This window comes from Mytilus californianus, unplaced genomic scaffold, assembly GCF_021869535.1.
Source record: "Mytilus californianus isolate M0D057914Y unplaced genomic scaffold, xbMytCali1.0.p SCAF_12, whole genome shotgun sequence".
Taxonomy (NCBI): domain Eukaryota; kingdom Metazoa; phylum Mollusca; class Bivalvia; order Mytilida; family Mytilidae; genus Mytilus; species Mytilus californianus.
Window position 1 is genome coordinate 13,029,594 of NW_026262604.1, and position 21,565 is coordinate 13,051,158.

Genomic DNA, 21,565 nt, shown 5'->3' on the forward strand with positions numbered 1-21,565 from the left:
CCAAATCACAAAGGGAATGCTGGGATTGATTTTGGGGGTAATTGCCTCAAAATTTTAGGAATTAGGGGCAAAAAAACAAGCATTTTTCTAGTTTCATGATAACAACTTGTGTGTAAGTGTATGGATCTTTCTGAAATTGAACTACAAGGTTCCATATCACAAAGGGAAAGCTTGAATTGAGTTTGGGGGTAATTGCCCAAAACATTTAGGAATAAGGGGCCAAAAAGGGGCCAAAAATAGCATTTTTTGAGTTTCCAGACAATAACTTGTGTTCAAGTGTATGGATCTCTCTGAAATTGTACTGCAAGGTACTATACCACAAAGGGAAGGCTGGGATTGATTTAGGGGGTAATTGCCTCAAAATTTTAGGAATTAGGGGCAAAAAAGGGGCAAAAAACAAGCATTTTTCTAGTTTCAGGACAACAACTTGTTTGTAAGTGTATGGATCTTTATGAAATTGTACTACAAGGTTCCATATCTCAAAAGGAAAGCTGGGTTTGAGTTTGGGGGTAATTGCCCTAAACGTTTAGGAATTTGGGGCCAAAAAGGGGCCTAAAAACAAGCATTTTTCTAGTTTCCAGACAATAACTTGTGTTCAAGTGTATGGATCTCTCTGAAATTGTACTGCAAGGTACCATACCACAAAGGGAAGGCTGTGATTGAGTTTGGGGTGATGAATCATAAGGGGGTTCAAAAAATTTAGGGGAGGTATTTTTTTTTTCTTTAAAATTTTCCATTTTAAATTGGTTATTTCTGATTTATATATAAAAGCAAAAAATAATGATATGGTTTGAATAGGTAAATTAAAAATTTTTAAGTTCTTAGACCACATTCATACTGTGTCAGAAACCTATGCTGTGTCAAATATATAATCACAATCCAAATTCAGTGCTGTATCAAGCTTGAATGTTGTGTCCATACTTGCCCGACCTCAGCGGTCGTATCAAGCTGCGCCCAGCAGAGCATTTTATTGCATTTTGGGCAAATTCAATAGTAGTTTAAAAGAGAAACTGTAACCAGCCAAAATGATCGGCAATATGCATGATTTACAAATAGAACTAAGACATGAATGCTGAATTAGAATCCGGTCTATAATGTAAGAGAGTGGCCATTTTTGAAGATGCAAATAGATCCAAGTGAATGACAGACTATTGTCTAGTTAAAAGAGCTTCCCTGAAACTACTGAACCAATTCAAACCAAAGTGACATGATCGATGGTGCTTAGTGGTGTGTAAAATATTGCTTAAATATTGTATGTCAATAAAAGACGAATTGAAACTAAAAAAGATCAGCATTTTAGTCGCATTGAGCCTGTAGTTTACCGTTTTGCTGTGACTGATAACAGCTTCATATCAGGATCAGTGCTGAACTTATATACTTTGTTATGTCTTTCTGACGAAGTTTTGTTTATCTTTAAAATGTCGCAAAGAGTGGGTCATGATTTAAATTGACCACTGTCTCGAGTTACAGGGAGGACTGGGCACTAACAAACATTATTAACCCTGCCAGGTTCTGTATGCGTTTGTCCCATGTCATGGAGGATCAAATTGAGAATGGAAGCGGGGAATGTGTTTAAAGAGACAACAACCCGACCAAAGTGCAGAAAACAGCCCTTGGCAAACCAATGGGTCTTCAACGCATGTGCTGCTGTATTTCGGTGATTGTCGTTGGTTGCTGGCTTTCATATTTTATTTTCGTTTTTGATTCTGATAGTGTGTTTTCAAAACAAGAATCAAAAGAATTTGTAAAGATTTGGGGCGGTCCAGAATTGCTTGAACGATTTAATGCTAAACAATGATATATTATCCAATTAAAGGGGGCGTACGCATTCTACGCCCTCCTCCTTAATCCATACATAATTGGATTGAGGTGAGGGTATGGGTAGACAAGTGAACCCGCCCACCCTTATGGGACTACATGTCTCTTGCATATAGACTGTATGCCCCATTCCTGAAGTTTTTTAGTGGTTCCCCTTTTTTTTTAAATCCTGGATCAGCAACGGATATGGTATATGAAACATTGATTGAAGATGAAAACATGGTAAAATATGATGTAAAGCAATGCATATATATTACTCTTCAAGAGTTTTGAAAACACACATTGGAACTGGAGCAAATGCATGTAGGGCTGGCCTACATCTGTGGTAACATGCCTTTTCGTCATCAATACAAATAAACTTGTAGGATTATTTATCCAATGAAAGAAAAATAAATACCTATCGGATCGCTTGCCAACCCGTGTATTAAAAAAGTAAGATATGAAATAACGTATTAAGGGAAATCATGAATTTATACAAAATATATTCGTTCGTATATCTGCATAACCTAGCTTGTGTTTTCTACCGAGAGTTCAAATTTTTAAATTCATAATGAGAAAAATTACAATCAGTTAAACTAACAAATTCTTTGAATAGGAATAAACCATAAAGGTAATGAAAACCGTGTGTTAACCTTCAAACACAATACCAATAGCAAAGGTTACGGCTACAGCGATTATTAAAAAGAAATAGAAAGGGAGTCATAAAATTTAAATTGCATGAATTATAATATAATAGCTCAATCATTTATGACCTCGGAGTCAATACTTTCTATTTCTGTTTTCTGATATTTTCATTGCTTATTTTACTATATTGGTAAAATGAAACAGTCAGTCGAATACACCGCGGACCAAGTATAATGTGTACATGAAGTATTGCAGATTAACGACAAACTATCTGCTATTTATTCGATCACACACACACACACACACACACACAAAATCAGCAAAAAGCAGAAAAAACAAATTAATTAATAAAAAAAAACACTGTCAGTAATGGTTATACTATCTACAACAGTATAATGGAGGAACGATGTGGCGCGTGGTTGTGATTAATACGCCGCCTAGATAAACAAAACTGTGTATTGACCTTTTAGTGATAGAAAAACAGAGTTCAAATATATAAATATTCATGTTATAACTTATTGTCATACTTCCGTCAAAACTTTTAACCAATAGCATAACACAAATTAGTTTTCGAACAGCTCTGATATTTTCTCATACATTATAGTCAAACCCAGAGAGGTTCGAACGAAATCTTCCAAGCATAGTATCATTGGTTTCCTTCCCCCTTACTTATATTCCCCTGAATGATGAGAAGATGATGATTTATCTTATAAATAACAAACTGAAGTGATAAATATATGGGTAGACTAAATACTGTTTATAACGTGAAAACTATGAAGAAGCTTTTATTTACATCCAGACTGAAATTTGTCATGTTTAAGACAGTAAATAACGTGTGATTGCCAAAAAATAATATTACTATAATTTAGGGTCAGATCTAGTCCAAATAATTATGACATCTTGAAAGGCTATTATATTTTTTTCTTTGACGCCTTACATGGCAGGAAGGCGTCAAAGCAAAAATTTAAAATAGCCTTCCAAGGCGTCATAATTATTTTGACTAGGTCAGATCATATGTTTTCGTACGTCATATGAATTCGTACTATGCATACTTTTGCAATGTAAATTGTGACGTCACAATGCATTCTTAGTAGCACGAAAAGCCATGAGATGTGGACAATATTACGAGACAACTATCCTCCAAAGTTCAAATTAAGTATCTAGGTGCTTCCTGTAAGAAATTAGAGGGAAAAAAATAAAAACATGTAACTGGAGAGCATGATTTTCATTACAAAATCGCTTGTCTCCAACGGGACTCGAACCCAGGACCTCTGTGTTTCAAGGCAGCGTGTTATTTCACCGACTGAGCTAAAGAAGTACTTCCTTAGCTCAACCGCTTATGGCTGACTAAGTATCTACCACATACATTTTCTAAGGGAAGCAATGATTTTCATTACAAAATCGCTTGTCTCCACTGGGACTCGAACCTGGGACCTCTGTGTTACAAGGCAGCGTGTAAACCGACTGACTAAGTATCTACCACATTTTCTAAGGGAAGCAATCCCTTCACAAACATATATGAAATACACGGACTTCAAACGCGCCAATTGACAACCATTAAATCACAGCTTCATGACTTTGGACAGACACATGCATAATAATAATAATACACAATATATATATACGATACAAAAATACAAGATGTGAGGTATAGTAATACATCAATGAGGCAGTACACCATATAAAATTCTTGTACATGTTGTATATAGTATGGAATTAGAATTATCAAACATACAGATGCATAAATACAGAGAATGTCAAAATAGATATGTAATGTGTAAATTGCAGGAAGGTATCAAAAGGTTTATGTCTTTATACAGAGCTCCAGATAAGCTGCCTATTTGCGTGATCATGCAATACAAATAATTGAAAACCCAATGCAATTTACGATTGCAGTGATCAAAAACCCAATTCATGCAAGGAAAACCTAATAAATGTCAAAACCATGCGTTCTCAACCCTTTTTGTCGTTTTCGTGTGCGTTATTTACCCTTATCTATAATCATTGTGTAAATATATTTTTGTAATATTGATAATTGAAAATCTCCTTTCGTTCTAAAAATAGAGCGTTACATTAAATAGTTGATCTGGGTCCCTGTTGGAATTGTCAGTTGCTCAAAAAGGTAAACATGTCGATGTAAACATATTTCGATCTTCTCTGCATTTATCCAATTAGCGTGTAAGTGATCATAATTATTTTTGTATTGCTCGTGATTTATGTCAATAATTGAATTAAAACAAAAGTAAATTTCCACTAATAATGTTGAATAGAAGCATGTTTTCATATGTTCAGCTTATTTTTGATAGCTGAGGGATAATTATGATAACACGACTCAGCTAGTGTTATCAGGAAGCGTTCCTCAAACGCACAGCTTCATGCATAGCGCGTCCAGGGCGAGTATATGCGCCTTAACGAGAACATTGTTACTAGTATGACAAAAACTGGTTTCGTCTCAGTTGTGCAAGAATTAAATCAGTTGGAACAGAGAAAAGCCAAATCAATTATATAGTTGAAAAACAATAGAAACCATTAGTTCTAATAAGGGACAACTAATGAACAGATAACAATTAAACAAAAATATTCAAATATTTTTTTGTTTTAAAAGAGTTTTTTTTTTTTTTCATTTCTGTTGATGAGTTAACACACATATATTCGTTTTGACGTATTGTAGCTTACCACTTTCTTTGTTTTTGACCTAATTGTTCTTATGCCAATAAGACAACTATAGATTGTTATTGGCAAGTGAAGTACAACATTGTCATTTATTTATTTGGGTCTCATTCATTTTAATCCACCCCATGATCATCAAGGTTTTAAGGTGTATCTTAATCCAACTGGGAACTATTTATTATTTTAAAAAAAAGTAGGTCTGACGAACAGTTGATAGGACTGGCAAAACTGTCCTACAGGATCCAATGTTCACAAGAACTACATAAAAATCTAAAAACCTAGCCACACCTACTCAAATAAACCAAAGGGTGATCAAATGTGCTCTAGGAAGGCAGGCAATTAGTTAATGCCATACTCAACAGTCAGGGGACTTATTGAAATAAGTGATTTTTAAATCACTTATTTAAGAAGCAAATTCGAAGTTTTGTCACAATTTGTGATTTTGTAATTTTACCAAAATTTTAAACACATATGTTTAGAAAATATCTTTTCATTAGTAAAATTGAAAAAAAAAAGAACTTTCTGCTTCTTTTAAGCAGCAAGGTTTATGCCTTTGATCCAATCATTTAGCTGCAAATTCTATTTTAGTTGAAAAAATGCTATAAAAATGGCTTTACATAATGAACTGATACTTTCTTAACAGATTTTTCCCATCAGTGGGAGTATTTTTCCTGTAAAATTCAAGGTTTCATCTTATAGATTATGTAATAAAATTCTACTGTTCGCAATCAAAATTTCACTGTTCGAGGGTGTTTAAATTAGACCAAAAAAAATAAATGTCTGTTTAAGGTTACATTTTTAAAAAAATAGGGTAGGTAGGTTGGTTTTTCCATTTTATTTTATTTTTTGTGACATGATTTTGAGTCATGTCAGGCGCGTAGCTATGTTTACGTCAAATGCCCGGGCATACACATGAATTTAGGAGAAAAAATAATTTAATCTAAACAAATAAAAAAAAAAGCTTAAACCACACGAGTCTAACTCTTGTTATTCTTTCTTCAATAATAAATTTTAAAAGTCACGGCGAAATTTACTGTAATGAAATGGTATCATATTACATTATTTGTTCATTTTCTGTCAAAGTCTGAATGTACTGTGAATTCTACTCAGTTTCCTACTGTTTAAAGCAATTCATTCGATATGTGGTTTGCATTTTTGACGAGCCTGCGACATTTATGTCGCGAAAACGAGACCGTGGCTTAGCGTTCCTAGATTCCGTCGGCGTCGTCAACATTTAGGTTCAGTCTGTTGTTAAAGTTATTTTTGATTTTATCAATAACTTTGTCAGACATTCATGGAGTTCTACGGAAGTTAGACAGAATATTTTTATGACCAAATTTAAGACAGTATTCAGAGCAAAATTTTATGAATATTTCTTCTGATTTTTGTCTCGCCTTGACGCCGGGAGTCAAAAAGTGAGACATAGGTTATGTTGTTTCCTGCGTCGTTGTCGGCGGCGGAGTCAACAATTTATAAGTTTGTAATTAGGTCACTTAATGAGGAACCACTAGTGGTAGGCAAATAATATTTGGTATGCAGTTGTATTAGCATTGGCACATTTCATTTCCATGGAGATTATTTGAATGTAGGACAGAAAGTCACTGGACAAAAAGAAACGGACAAAAAGTCACAGGACAAAAAGTCACAATTCAGTTTTGAGATTATTTAAAAATGAATATGTAATAAAAAGAAAATATTTCAAGATCTTTCTCTTATATATTTAAACAAATTGTCAACAAACTATTTGTGACTTTTTGTCCTGACTTTTTGTCCTATCAAATTTGTGACTTTATGTCCTGGGACTTTTTGTCCGTTTACCGATTATTTGGCCCCGCCCCCTCAGTCATGGTCTATTGACTTTGAAACTTTTGCTTGGTTTACATGCATTAGTTTGTGATAAGTTTGTTTATGGGGAACCACTAGTGTTATGTCAACGATATTTTACTACTAGGGGGTGTTTAACGACCTTGACTACCAATGAGGATCTCGCACGGTCGACTAAAAGGACTTAGTTTTTGTTTACAGTTAATATTGAGATGCCGTACAAGGTTAAAGTGTTTTTCGGACATCAATTACTTTGTCAAACCTTCATGAAATTTTACCTAAGTTGGACACAAACTTTTTATGATCAAAAGTCAGTATCCAGAGCATAATGAAAATATATATTTTTTTATTTTCCGTATTTTACTAATAAAAGGACTTTGTTGTTTTGTAGTTAATAAGTAGATACATTTTGAGGTTAATTGTTACACATCAATTACTTTGTCAGACTTTCATGGAATTTTATGAACATTTGGCAGAAGATTTTTAATGATTTTAAAAGAGATAATTTTGAATTTTTTTATTTTTTTTTTTTTTTTCAGTATTTTACTGACTTTTTTTTTTTACAATTAACAGACTGTCTGTTTTTACATGATAAATTTGTAAACCTTCATAGATTGTTATGAACCTTGAAAATAAGCTTATCTTCAAGATAAAGTTTTTTGTCTTAAATCCTGTATTTCACTGATCAATAGATAACTTTTTATAGTCAACATTACACTTTTACACTGACAGAAGTAATCCCAGGCGAGACACAGGGTTCCACGGAAGTTTTACTTCTTAAAAAATTAAGAAAAAATACACTCTAATTAAAAGGAACTATATTCGTGGACAACGAAAAGCAGGATCATTAATTGTGGTCTTTGGCCTATTAGGGGTCTAAACCTTGACCAATTTTAATAAAACTTGGCATGATTTAAGCTTAGTGTATTATGAAACAGTTTACAAAGTTTCAAAACCATATGATACCAATTATAAAAATTGTGGCATTTTTTATATCTGAACTTTGGGTGCTGAATTGTGGCATTGAATTAGAATAATTTCAACTATCAAATTTGGGCTTCTAAAAACCAAAATATACCAAAACTTACACTTTTTAATGTCTCTATGTATAAGTTATCACCTATTAAAAGCAACAGATAGCATACTTCATGTTTCAGACTTATAAAAAATGGCCAGAAGTAAATTTCATATGGGCCTGTGCCAAAAAATAGAGGTTTTCAAATGAAGTGAGGCCTTATATGAAATGTTATATTTTTCACTTACCACAATTTTCTGAAGTTGGTAAGTTATAAAAAAACCTTTTACATGTTATAAATGTACTTTTAATGGAAATATAAGTTTCAAATAGCATAACACATGTGAATAAAATGGTCTTCAGCAATGTCAAGCTTAAAAAAACAGGTTGTCAATTTAGGTCGTTCCCCACATTTGCATATTAAAAAGCATATAAATGATAGGGGAGATGGAGATATGCTTCTTTTTGCTCAAATCTTTGCTCAGATATGATAAAACATGGAGCCTGGATGTAACAAGACTGTCACTTTCAACTATATATGTAGACAGTATGATCTGATGCAAAGTTATTTACTTTACTTTTTAAAACCGGCATGAAATTTCAGCCTCAAAAGGCCAATATTTTAACCACTAGTTATCAAACAAAAGAAAATAAAGGTAGTTTGTGAAACAGACAAGGTCAAACAACCAGTAATTAGTGCTTTTGATACAGATTCAGTGAAATCTGCTAAAAGGAATTCAACTTGTATGTGCATAGAACCTCATTTTTCACTTGCTTCATACTGACCGTTAGACTAAGACCATTAAAGTAGCACATTTTGCACTCTCATTCTGATTTTATCTACTTTTTTTGTATGTTTAGTGTTCAACAATGAGTTAAACATCTACATTAGATACCACAAACACAAATAGAAAATCAGAAAAACCTGTCAGAGAGAAAGTAAGCATGCTACTTTTGTAAAAATATTGAAACAACTGAAAAAGTTCAATTTTGGGCATGTAGGCTGAAATGTCACTTTTTTACAAAATGTCTATCAAATAAAAGTGGAAATCATTTATTCTCATGTAGTTTGACAAATTAATACCAATAGATCATTCAGGGAAGTTGTCAAAGTACAAATTCAATATTTCCTGAATTCACCTCTTAGGCCACAGACTACAATTAAATTCTCTATTACATGTAGTTCTTTATAACGTTTTGTTTCATTAAAAAAAATGCACCGATTCTTTTTGTCGAATATTTTGTGTGTGTAAAGTACAGCACTAGTCCAAACATATATCAAACATTCAGAAATATCGCTCCCCAGCATCTTACAAATTTAGCCAATACACATCCATACCCCTATGGACAAGTCAAGAGATGTTCCGAAAACTGTAAATATCACCTTTTTGCACCTGGCCTAATCACTCTTTCCATATCAAAATCAGTTAAAATACAACATCCAAAAGTTTATTTCACCTCTCTTCTTTCATTTCCATCCAAAAAAATCTAAGAAATGAGTGAGGAAGGGAAAGAAAAAAAATTAAGAAAAAATACACTCTAATTAAAAGGAACTATATTCGTGGACAACGAAAAGCAGGATCATTAATTGTGGTCTTTGGCCAGAACACAGTTATTTCGTAGTGCATTTCTTTTAGACAATAAATTCAAATTAAAAAAATCGCACCTGCTCTATCTCAAAAAGATTTTTTACAGTGTAGTGAACTACTAGTGATACAAATAATATCAAAATTATAGAAACTTCTACCAGCTCTAACTCAAAATATTGACAATTCTGTGTTAAGGGGGGCTAAAATTCAGTTTGACAGCTTCAGACATTCTAATTTTTGACCCTTTTTAACTGGACCAAATCACTTCTTAACATAAAGATTCAGCACCCAAATTTTTTTAACATGTAATTTGATCCCCTTACTTAATATTTTATGCATAAAATATCAAGAAATAAATTGGGAAAGTGTATAAAAAAAAAATGCAAGTTATACACTGTTCACACTAGGGACTATATTTGTAGACAACAAAAACCAAAGGACGATAACTGTGTCCTTGGACCTAATAGGATAGAAAGACTTGACCAATTTTAATAAAACTTTGCATGACCTAAGCTTAGGAAATTTTGAGATAGTTGGCCAAGTTTCATGGCCATATGATATATATTATAGAAACTAGGGCCATTTTAATATTGAAATTTGGATGTTTATTTTTGACGTTTAAATCAAATATTTTCAACTGTCAAGATTTTGGCCAAAAAATTCAAATATTGCAAAAATTTGCTTTTTAAATACTCTTGAATATAATATAATAAGTATTAAAAGCAACGGAACACTCATTTGATTTATCAGATTTATCACAGTTATTCAAAAGTCAAATTTATATGAGCCTGTGTCTGAAAATAGAGATTTTCGTATTAAGGGAAGCCTTACATAAACATGCATTTTTTTCAACCAATTTGAAGTTTTTGAAGTTTTTTAACCATACATTGTTCTTCCATATATATTAAATGTACTTTAAATGTAAAGAAAAGTTACAAAAAGCATACCACATGAGTATAATATGGTCTTAGGCCATGTAAGACTGATAATTATTTAGAGTCAATTTAGGCCGTAGCCCATATTTACATATAAAAATGCACACAGAGGCTATAAGAAATGGAAATTTGTTACTTTTTGCTCATTTCTATGCTAAGATGTCATGATACAAGAAGTCTAATTGCAAAAGGACTCTTGAATTCAACTTTTTTTTGCAGACAGTATGGTTTGATGACCAGTTTTTCACTTTTCAATGGAAAACTTGCATGTAGTTTTAGTCTCAATTGGCATATATTTGAACCACTTACTATCCTAAAGAAGAAAATTATGGTAGCATATGAAATGAATAGGGTGTACTGATCATTGTAAAGTGTTTTTTTTTACAGATTTAGTAAAATATTTGTGATGGACCACAGATTTTATGTACAAAGCTCTTCACATTTCACATACATCAAACAGGCCGTTTAACCAGGGACATAAATACAAATATTCTGTACATTTTTTCTGTGATAATATTAATCTACTTTTCTCTAGATTCAGAGTTTACAAATGGTTAATTAAAATTGATTTAAGCATAGAAACATAAATATCAGGAACGTAAAAAGCTGTCAGATAGAAAGTCAGCATGGCTCTTAGGCATAAAATGGAAACTGCTTTAAAATGCTTATTTTAGCCGTATAATGCCAAAATGGGACATTTTAACAGAATTTCTGTCAAACAAAGATGTAAATCCTTTACTTATATTGAGTTTGACAAATTGAAACCAGCAAACCATTCAGGAAAGTTGCCAAAGTACAGAATCTACATTTACGGAATTCATAGTTAGACCCGAGAACACAGTTATTTCGTAGTGCATTTCTTTTAGACAATAAATTCAAATTAAAAAAATCGCACCTGCTCTATCTCAAAAAGATTTTTACAGTGTAGTGAACTACTAGTGATACAAAATTATAGAAACTTCTACCAGCTTTAACTCAAAATATTGACAATTCTGTGTTAAGGGGGGCTAAAATTCAGTTTGACAGCTTCAGACATTCTAATTTTTGACCTTATTTAACTGGACCAAATCACTACTTAACATAAAGATTCAGCACCCAAATTTTTTTAACATGTAATTTCATCCCCTTACTTAATATTTCATGCATAAAATATCAAGAAATAAATTGGGAAAGTGTATAAAAAAAAAATGCAAGTTATACACTGTTCACACTAGGGACTATATTCGTAACCAAAGGAGGATAACTGTGTCCTTGGACCATCACACGAGTTGCGAATTTCCTTAAAACAGCTGTCATATTCACTATTGTGAACATTGGGATGTATCAGGCAATTGATTTATATCATTTGCAACACTAACTTCGCTTTTGACACGAGTTCAGTTTATTTTTCACTTTACGAGGGAAATAAAATGACTTGGGGTCGGCGCTCAAAAGTAGGGGAGCGTCTTTTTACCACAGAACACCAAAAATATACCACAAAACTTCGAAATATAAATCCTTCAGACATTATATCATTGTTATTGTTAATTCTTTTTATAATTTGACATTTATTATTCTAATAAATTTAATTTTCTATTTAAGGTCGACTCACTATCGCTACGCCCCCAACTGAATTGGCCTATTATTGGGTCTTTACCAAAAACACCTACCGGTATTAAAACCATAATATACAAAAAATATTTAAAGTCCCACCAATTGTAATTCTGGGGTATATTTGTGACATTTACTTTTTTTTAAAATACATTTTAATTTTTTCTTGTAATTTTTTCCTTCCATTTTTTAGAATGTTTCTACTAGATGCATAACGTAATATCTTAAATCTATTTTGTATATACCAGAATTTATCGTTTTTGTAGTTGTCATTTTTGTTTAATAATAAGTACATGTATATTATTGAATATTGAATAATATATAAAGCAGTCCTTTAAGGGCTAGCAAATACTTTCAACAAGATATTTGAAGTTGTTGTTGGACAGTTATTTGAGTTGACTTATAAAATATTATAAGTGTGTCGTTATAATAGTAAAAAATCTCAAATTTAATGATTTGGGACTTTTCTTTTGATGTGTGTGTATCTTCTCCAATTTATGTATAGAATTTATACAGGGCCTTAAATTGTGTAGAGGCATGCTGGTAGTTGTCTCCAGCATTGTCCAGGGAAAACGTTCTCTGACAACACTAGCGGCAACTCCGATGGACATCACAAACTAGTACATTAGCTTGGCTTTTGAAACACGGAATAGATTCTTGATACACTTGATGCAGTTCAAAACCAAATACTGTCGGCAAGTCAGATGAAACATTGTATACACATACTTTACTTGAGATGAAATAAAAGTCTTTGGACAATATTTCAGATTTTTACGAAATTTTGTATGCATTAAGAAATAGTTGAACTGCATCTAAATAATTAAAAACTGACATATGTAGCATTACTATATAGATTCTTTATTTTGAGTCCAAAATGATGATCTGAGCGAGTTCACCGGCACATTAAAAGTACCAAAATTTAATTAGATTATCTAATTTTGACACTCGTCGTAATCACCAATTCATCAAGCCAATTAACATGTCATTTAAGTTTTCACACCTGAGACATCAAATACATTTAATTTGGTGTCTTCCTGCTATTCCTACATTTTGAAAATAAATATTCCTTCTATTCCTATCTGGGGCCTCGGTGGCCGAGTGGTCTAAGTAGTTACTACTGTAATCACTAGCCAGTCAACACTGAGGTTGTGAGTTCGAACCCCGCTCGTGCGGGTGCACTCGACTCCAATCTTAATTGACTAGGATTGTCAGTTTTCCTATCGAAGGTCGGTGGTTTTCTCCGGGCACTCCGGCTTCCTCCACCAATAAAAACTGGCCGCCACGAAATAGCCCAAAAGCGGTGCTTAAAAGTGGCGTTAAAACACAAAAAAATCAAATCAAATCAAATCTATTCCTATCTTTCAAAAATAATGGCAATGCTTAATTCTACTATGGTGCCGTTTGAACAATATGAGTTCTAATCGGTTAAACAGAAAAGTTTTCATATGGGCAGACATTATCAGTAAAAAACGCAAGTGTATAAAAAATTGGAATTTTTATGTAACGAAAACATTTTCTGAGTGTAATACAGAACATTTGTGTAACATTACAGAATATGTTCATAGTACTTCAGTTGTCAATACTATTATGTCTAAAATGTTTAGTAAATATGTTGAACAGTGGCAATGCAATTTACAGTCAGAAAAAGCTTTATCTGGTAAAGGTGGTAACAAACTTCGAACATATAATTTATTTAAGAACAGTTTTGAAACGGAAACTTATTGTACAATTCCAATGTCATTTTCACATAGGAGTTCTTTTTGTCTAATTTCGATGTGGTGTAGCATCACTAAGAATCGAAACAGGGAGATTTGAGAAATTACTTTTAGAGGAGCGAGTCTGTGATAGTTGTAAGGGTATTTTAGAAGATGAAGCCCATGTTATTTTATCGTGTCCTTTATATGACAGATTTCTTACAAATGACATACAAGATTTTAGGAGGAATAAACCATTTAATTGAATTATACATTGCATAATCAGATGGCAATTAGAATTCAATCTATTGACAATTTTGTAAATAGTTGATTATTTTGAAATTTATTAACAGAATTAGGAGAACAAACTTAATCTTAATAGTGCAATTGGCGCCGGTAAAATTCATCATGTCAACTTTTTTTTATATAGAAAAGGCATTTTTTTAAATAGAAAAAGCATTTTTTTTTTTATAGAAAAACAACATTTTTGTCGAGCCTTCGACTTTAGTCAAAAAAGCGAGACATAGCGATCCTACATTCCGTCGGCATCGGTGTCGTCGTCGTCGTCGGCGGCGGCGGCGTCCACAAATATTCACTCTGTGGTTAAAGTTTTTGAAATTTTAATAACTTTCTTAAACTATCCTGGATTTCTACCAAACTTGGACAGAAGCTTGTTTATGATCATAAGATAGTATCCAGAAGTAAATTTTGTAAAAATAAAATTCCATTTTTTCCGTATTTTACTTATAAATGGACTTAGTTTTTCTGCCGGGAAATATTACATTCACTCTGTGGTTAAAGTTTTTAAAATTTTAATAACTTTCTTAAACTATCCTGGGTTTCTACCAAACTTGGACAGAAGCTTGTTTATGATCATAAGAGTGTATCCAGAAGTAAATTTTGTAAAAAAAAAAAAACATTTTTTCCTTATTTTACTTTTAAATGGACTTAGATTTTCTGCCAGGAAACAACACATTCACTCTGTGGTTAAAGTTGTTAAAATTTTAATAACTTTCTCATACTATTTTGGATTTGTACCAAACTTGGACAGAAGCTTGTTTATGATCAAATGCTAGTATCTAGAAGGAAATTTTGTAAAAAAATAAATCCATTTTTTCCGTATTTTACTTTTAAATGGACTTAGATTTTCTGCCAGGAAACAACACATTCATCACTCTGTGGTTAAAGTTTTAAAAATTTTAATAACTTTCTTATACTATTTTGGATTTGTACCAAACTTGGACAGAAGCTTGTTTATGATCAAATGCTAGTATCTAGAAGGAAATTTTGTTTTCTTCCAGTTAACGTTACATTCAGTCTGCAGTTAAAGTTTTTAAACATTTATTAGATTCATAAACTATCCTGGATTTTTACCAAACTTGGACAGAAGCTTCTTACAATCAAAAGATAGTATCAAGAGAAATATTTTTATTGATTTACTTCCTCATTTTTGTTGAGCCTGTGATTAACAGAAAAAGTAGGCGAGACACTGGGTTCCGCGGAACCCTTACGAATTTTTTTAAATAGAAAAAGCATTTTTTTTTTATAGAAAAACATTTTTTTAAATAGAAAAAGCATATTTTTTTTTATAGAAAAACATTTTTTTATAGAACAACATTTATTTATAGAAAATCAATTTTTTTTATTGAAAATCTTTTTTTTTTATAGAAAAACTTTTATTTATAGAAAATAATTTTTTCTTATTGAAAAACCTTTTTTTTTTTACAATAAATTGTTTTTAAAAGATTTTTATAAAATATAGTTTAGTATCTCAAAGGTCTCCAAATAAAAAAATAAAAACTACCAAATAACAAAAAAAGTTATGATCATTAAAGAAATTTATATCTCATCCGGTCAATCGTCCTGTCATTAGTGTAGCCCGAATTGTAAAAATGATATAATTCTGAATTATTAGTTTTGCATTTTGTAAATTAATTCAATGTTCTGTGGTATATTTTAGTAGTTTTATTGTATTTTGGGTGTTCTGTGGTATTCTGTGGTGTTCTGTGGTAAAAAGACGCTCCGCAAAAGTATGGTCGGTCGGGTAACCGTAAACAGACATATATTTTTTTTTGGCCTTAGAGGGGGTTATTAAAATAATGATACTTAAAGAAGTGATTTTTTGAAAGGAAATTGAGGTATGATACTTAAACAAGTGATTTTTATGTCATTATCCTAGATTTAGTACAAGGTCATCACCTGACATGACCCGGTCATCCTACATGTCCTATCAACACAGATGTTGGTTCTGATAGTTTTAGCAACATAATTAGTCCCTGGATCATTAGTATTCTATATTTAAATTAAATCACTTAGTCTAGTGATTTATTTGTACTACTTAAATAGGTGATTATTAAAGAAAGACAACCCTTACTTCCAACCTTTATGGACATAATATTACGTGAATCAGTGATTTAGAAAATCACTCTTTTAAGTAAGTCCCCTGACTGCTCCGGTGACCATGCATCAGTTTATATAAATTAAGAGAAAATACAAAACTAGCAGAACAACTAAAATAAACCAGATACAAATTAAACGAACAATTGCTCATCAGGGTATAAACCAAATAAAACAGCCATCACATATATAACGAAAGAAACATATTTAAGGTTGATGAACATCTCGGTTTGATATACTTTCATTTTAACATGCCTAAATTCAATATCTTGATGACAAAACCCAATACATTAAGGAGCTTGGTGGTGAAAAACCCAATTTTGATATTTGCTTGAGGGGTGAATTGGAATTAATAATGCAATTGAAAACACTCTTTCACTCAATTACATAAAAAATGGTGGGTAAAAACCCCAATTTGTGAATTCTTATCTGGAGCTCTTTTTATATTTCTTTTTTCTCTTTATACAGAGTTAGTTGTACAAGAACTCACACACTGAAGATTAACATTATCAATCAGATGTTAGAGGGAGGAGAGGATTTAGTCACTGTCAATTGTACTTTACAGAGACACATCAACACACATATTGATAATATACTTCATAAATGTGATGTTGGTGTTGGTGTTGGAGAATTTAGTCAAAGTAGTGACTTAAAGAGACATGAGAGAACATATACAAGTGAAAAACATCATAAATGTGGTGTTTGTGCTAGAGAATTTAGTCAAATTAGTCACTTAAAGAGACACATGAGAACACATACTGGTGAAAAACGTCATACATGTGATGTTTGTGCTAGTGAATTTTCTCGAAGTGGTGACTTAAGGAGACACATGAGAACACATACTGGTGAAAAACGTCATAAATGTGATGTTTGTGCTAGTGAATTCTTTCGCAGTGATGCCCTAAAGGCACACATGACTACACATAGAGATAAACCTCATGCCTGTGATTTATGTGGAAAAGGGTTTAGTGAGCTTGGAAGATTACAAATTCACATGAGAACACATACATGTACTGGAAATAAACCTCATGTCTGTGATGTATGTGGTAAAGGGTTTAGTCAGCATGGTAGTTTACAAATTCACATGAGAACACATACAGGTGATAAACCTTATGACTGTGGTGTATGTGGTAAATGGTTTAGTCAGCTTGGCAATTTACATATTCACACGAGAATACACACAGGTGATAAACCTCATGAGTGTGATTTATGTGGTAAAAGTTTTATTCAGCATAGTAGTTTACAAATTCACATGAGAATACATCCAGGTGATAAACCTCATGACTGTTATGTATGTGGTAAACGGTTTAGTCAGCATTGTGTTTTACAGATTCACATGAGAACACATACAGTTGATAAACCACATGACTGTGATCTATGTGGGAAAGGATTTCGTCAGCTTAGTATTTTACAGAGACATATGAGAACACATACAGGTTTTAAACCTCATGAATGTGATGTTTGTGGGAAAGGGTTTAGTGATCTTAGTAATTTCAACAGACATATGAAAATACATACAGGTAAAACATGTAAACCTCACATTTGAGATGGCAAAGGGTTTAGTCAATTTAATAGTTAAAAAGAAAGTATGAGCATACGGCCATACCTACCATGCAATTTACTTGATGACAGTGGTGTATATATGGAAGAGTTTGGTCAGCATTGTAATTTATATTGACATGAGAACACATACATGTTATTAACTTCATGAGTGTGGTGTATGTTGTAAAGGGTTTAGCTAGCTTAGTAATCATGGTAACACAAATTAATTAGTAATTCAAAGAAACACATGAAAACACAAATAGGCGATAAAAATCATCACTGATGATGTACATGTATGTGGTAAACAATGATAAAGGTTTCAGTCGACTTTGTGGTTTACAGAGACACACGAGAACACATACAGGCGATAAACCTCAAGACTGTGATGTATGTGGGAATGGGTTAAGTCGTCTTATTTATTTAAAGAGGCATATGAAATTACATACAGGCAAAACATGTAAACCTCACATTCATGACATTTGTCAGTTTGTGATGTACCAAACAAATGTATGCAAATACATACAGGCAAATTACCTTATGACTGTAATGTATGTGGTACAGGGTTTTGTTAGCAATGTTATTTACATATTGACATGAAAACACATTAATCTCATGACTGTTGTGTATGTGGTAAAGGGTTTAGATAGCTTAGAAATGTCAAGAGACACATGAGATAACACACAGGTGATTAATCTCTTGACTGTATGTGGTAAAGGTTTTAATCAGCATGTTGACTCAAAGAGACACATTTGAATACATACATGTAATGGGAATAAAACTCTAAAATGAGATGTTTGAGGTTTGGGGTTCAAAATGAGTGATAATCTTCATACTAAAATCATGAGAACACATACATACGTGATATCATGGATAATTTACAAAAACAAATGAGAACACATACTAATGATAATTTACAGACACATCATGTTATGAGAACTCATACTATTGATAAATTACGTAGACACATGAGAAATCATATCAGTGATATCTTACATAGACATATGAGAACACATATTAGTTATAATTTACAGACACAAGAGAACACATACTAGTGATAATTTACATAGACACATGAGAACACATATTAGCATGATTAGTAAGTAATTGATAAATGTCATTCATCTAGAATACTTGACTGTAAATAAACTATGTGTAAATATCTGTTTTTGATTGTATTGTGATGTTTGTGTGGTCTCAGGGAAGATAAGTTTTATGTAACTAACTATAATTGTTTAGTTACTCTCTTTAAATAAAGAATTTATACTATTATTATTATAATTTTTATTATTCATGATTGTATGAAAGTTCGTCCGGGTATTTTACTATGTTATAGCATTAATTGATTGATGGATTTTAAGTATTTTTCGTGGTTCAGTGACTGCTTGAAAAATAAAACGTTTTTTGTAATGTGAATTTCTTACTTATTATGCAGTATTAGGATAAATACCAGTATATTTGGCAAATGTTTGGTATTTTTTGAAACGTCTACATGTCCGTCAGACAGGATTCACCTAATCTCGACCTCATTTCATGGATCAAGGTTAAAGTTATGTGATTAAATTAGGTCCGTTTCTCAAATGCTGTATACAGTAGGATAACTATATGTGGTGTATGGAATGACTGTAATGGGTGCATGTCAGTCTGGCAGGTTTCTTCTGATATTGAGCTTATTTTCTTGGTTCATTGGTCAATGTTAATTTTTTGTTTGTTTTGGTCTGTTTTTTTCAAGTACTATAAGCAACAGGTCAACTATAATTGGTAAAATGAATGACTGTAAGATGTGCATGTCTGTCTGGTAGGCATTATCTGACATTGACCTCATTTTCATGGTTCATTGGTCAATGATACATTTTTCGTAATTGTGTCAGTCTATCAGATACTATAAGCAACAGGTCAGCTGTATTTGGTGTATTGAATGATTGTAAGGTATACATGTAGTTTTAGCCAGTATCACAACAGTAGGTCACCTATATTTAGTGTATACAATGATTATATACATGAAGTTCTAGGCAGTATCATCTGACATTGACCTCATTTTCATGGTTCATTGGTCAATGTTAAGTTTTTGTGTTTTGGTCTGTTTTTTCAAATTCTTGATGTCATAGGTCAGCTATATTTAGGAATGAAATAATTTTAAGGTGAACATGTCTGTCTTGTCTGTGTTATCTGACCATGACCTCATTATCATAGAACATTGATAATGTTAAGCTTATGTGATACTTGCGGTAAAACCTTCATGTTACAGACTTTCAACATAAATTTAGTGATAAGTAAAACAGGCGTGACATTTCAGCATATGCACTCTGTTATTGGTGGAAGCATCCGGTGTTTCCGGAATAAACCAATTCAACGACCTTCGGTACTGGTAGGAAATATAGACACTCCCTCGTCAGGAGCCTGTAATTCAGTGGTTGTCGTTTGTTTGTGTGTTATACATATTTTTTTGTCGAGCCTTCGACTTTAGTCGGAAAAGCGATACATAGCGATCCTTCATTCCGTCGGCGTCGTCGTTGGCGGCGTCCACAAATATTCACTCTGTGGTTAAAGTTTTTAAAATTTGAATAACTTTCTTAAACTATCCTGGATTTGTACCAAACTTGGACAGAAGCTTGTTTATGATCATAAGATAGTATCCAGAAGTAAATCTGTTAAAAAAAATTTCCTTTTTTCCTTATTTTACTTATAAATGGACTTAGTTTTTCTGCCAGGAAACAATACATTCACTCTGTGGTTATAGTTTTTAAAATTTTAATAACTTTCTTAAACTGTCCTGGATTTGTACCAAACTTGGACAGATTTGTTTATGATCAAAAGCTAGTATCTAGAAGGAAATTTTGTTAAAATTTGTACCTGTTTATCCATATTTTACTTATAAATGGACTTTGTTTTTCTTCCAGTTAACATTACAGTCTGCAGTTAAAGTTTTTAAAACATTTATTAGATTCATAAAATATCCTGGATTTATACCAAACTTTGACAGAAGCTTCTTACAATCAAAATATAGTATCTAAAGAAATATTTTTATAGATTTTTTTCCTCATTTTTGTTGAGCCTGCGATTAACAGCAAAAGTAGGCGAGACACTGGGTTCTGCGGAACCCTTACGAATTTTTTGTACATAAATTAGGCCGTTAGTTTTCGAAATTGGTTTACATTGTCATTTCGGGGCCTTGTATAGCTGACTATGCGGTATGGGCTTTGCTCATTGTTGAAGGCCGTACGGTGACCTATAGTTGTTAAATTCTGTGTCATTTGGTCTCTTGTGGAGAGTTGTCTCATTGGAAATCATACCACATCTTCTTTTTATACACCTAGTCAATTAAAATTTGAGTCGAATGCATTCTGGTTTTAAACTACCGGTATTAAAATAGGCGTATGATTAAGAATTGAGGTTTTATAGAAAACTTTTAGTCACGTGAGAGTACACACAGCAATTACACGTGTGATGAAGGTGTAAACTGACTGTCGACCGTCAGAACTTACAGCGAAAAGAAAACACATATTAAAGTCACAGTATAGCCCTAACAATGAGCAAACCCCATATCGTATAGGCAGGTATAAAAGCCAACTCCCCCATGTGGCAAAAAATAAAAATCAATCCAAAAGGGAAAAAAGTACGATATTTGACAGACAAATATAGAATATGCCGTGGATATAAACGTTTCTGAACGCTCAACCTTCCTGCTATAAAAGCATGCAATTCCGGAAATTGACCGTCTCCGAAAAATATTAAATTCTAAAATTGAGTTATCGTCCTTTTCGCTCCAGACGACTATTGAAAAGGCTACAGTTTAGGAATTAGGGGCCAAAAACAAGCATTTTTTCTAGTTTCCAGACAATAACTTGTGTGTAAGTGTATGGATCTCTC

At 32.4% G+C, this 21,565-nt stretch overlaps 1 protein-coding gene across 1 annotated transcript; it reads left to right on the top strand.

Annotated features, from left to right (window-relative positions):
* The first annotated feature begins 3,121 nt into the window (after positions 1-3,121).
* On the top strand, positions 3,122-19,106 carry LOC127721386 (zinc finger protein 239-like). Its single transcript, XM_052228122.1, has 2 exons — positions 3,122-3,266; positions 16,625-19,106. The coding sequence occupies exon 2, from the start codon at positions 16,674-16,676 to the stop codon at positions 17,700-17,702; it is 1,029 nt and encodes a 342-aa protein (XP_052084082.1). The 5' UTR covers positions 3,122-3,266; positions 16,625-16,673; the 3' UTR covers positions 17,703-19,106.
* The last annotated feature ends 2,459 nt before the right edge of the window (positions 19,107-21,565 follow it).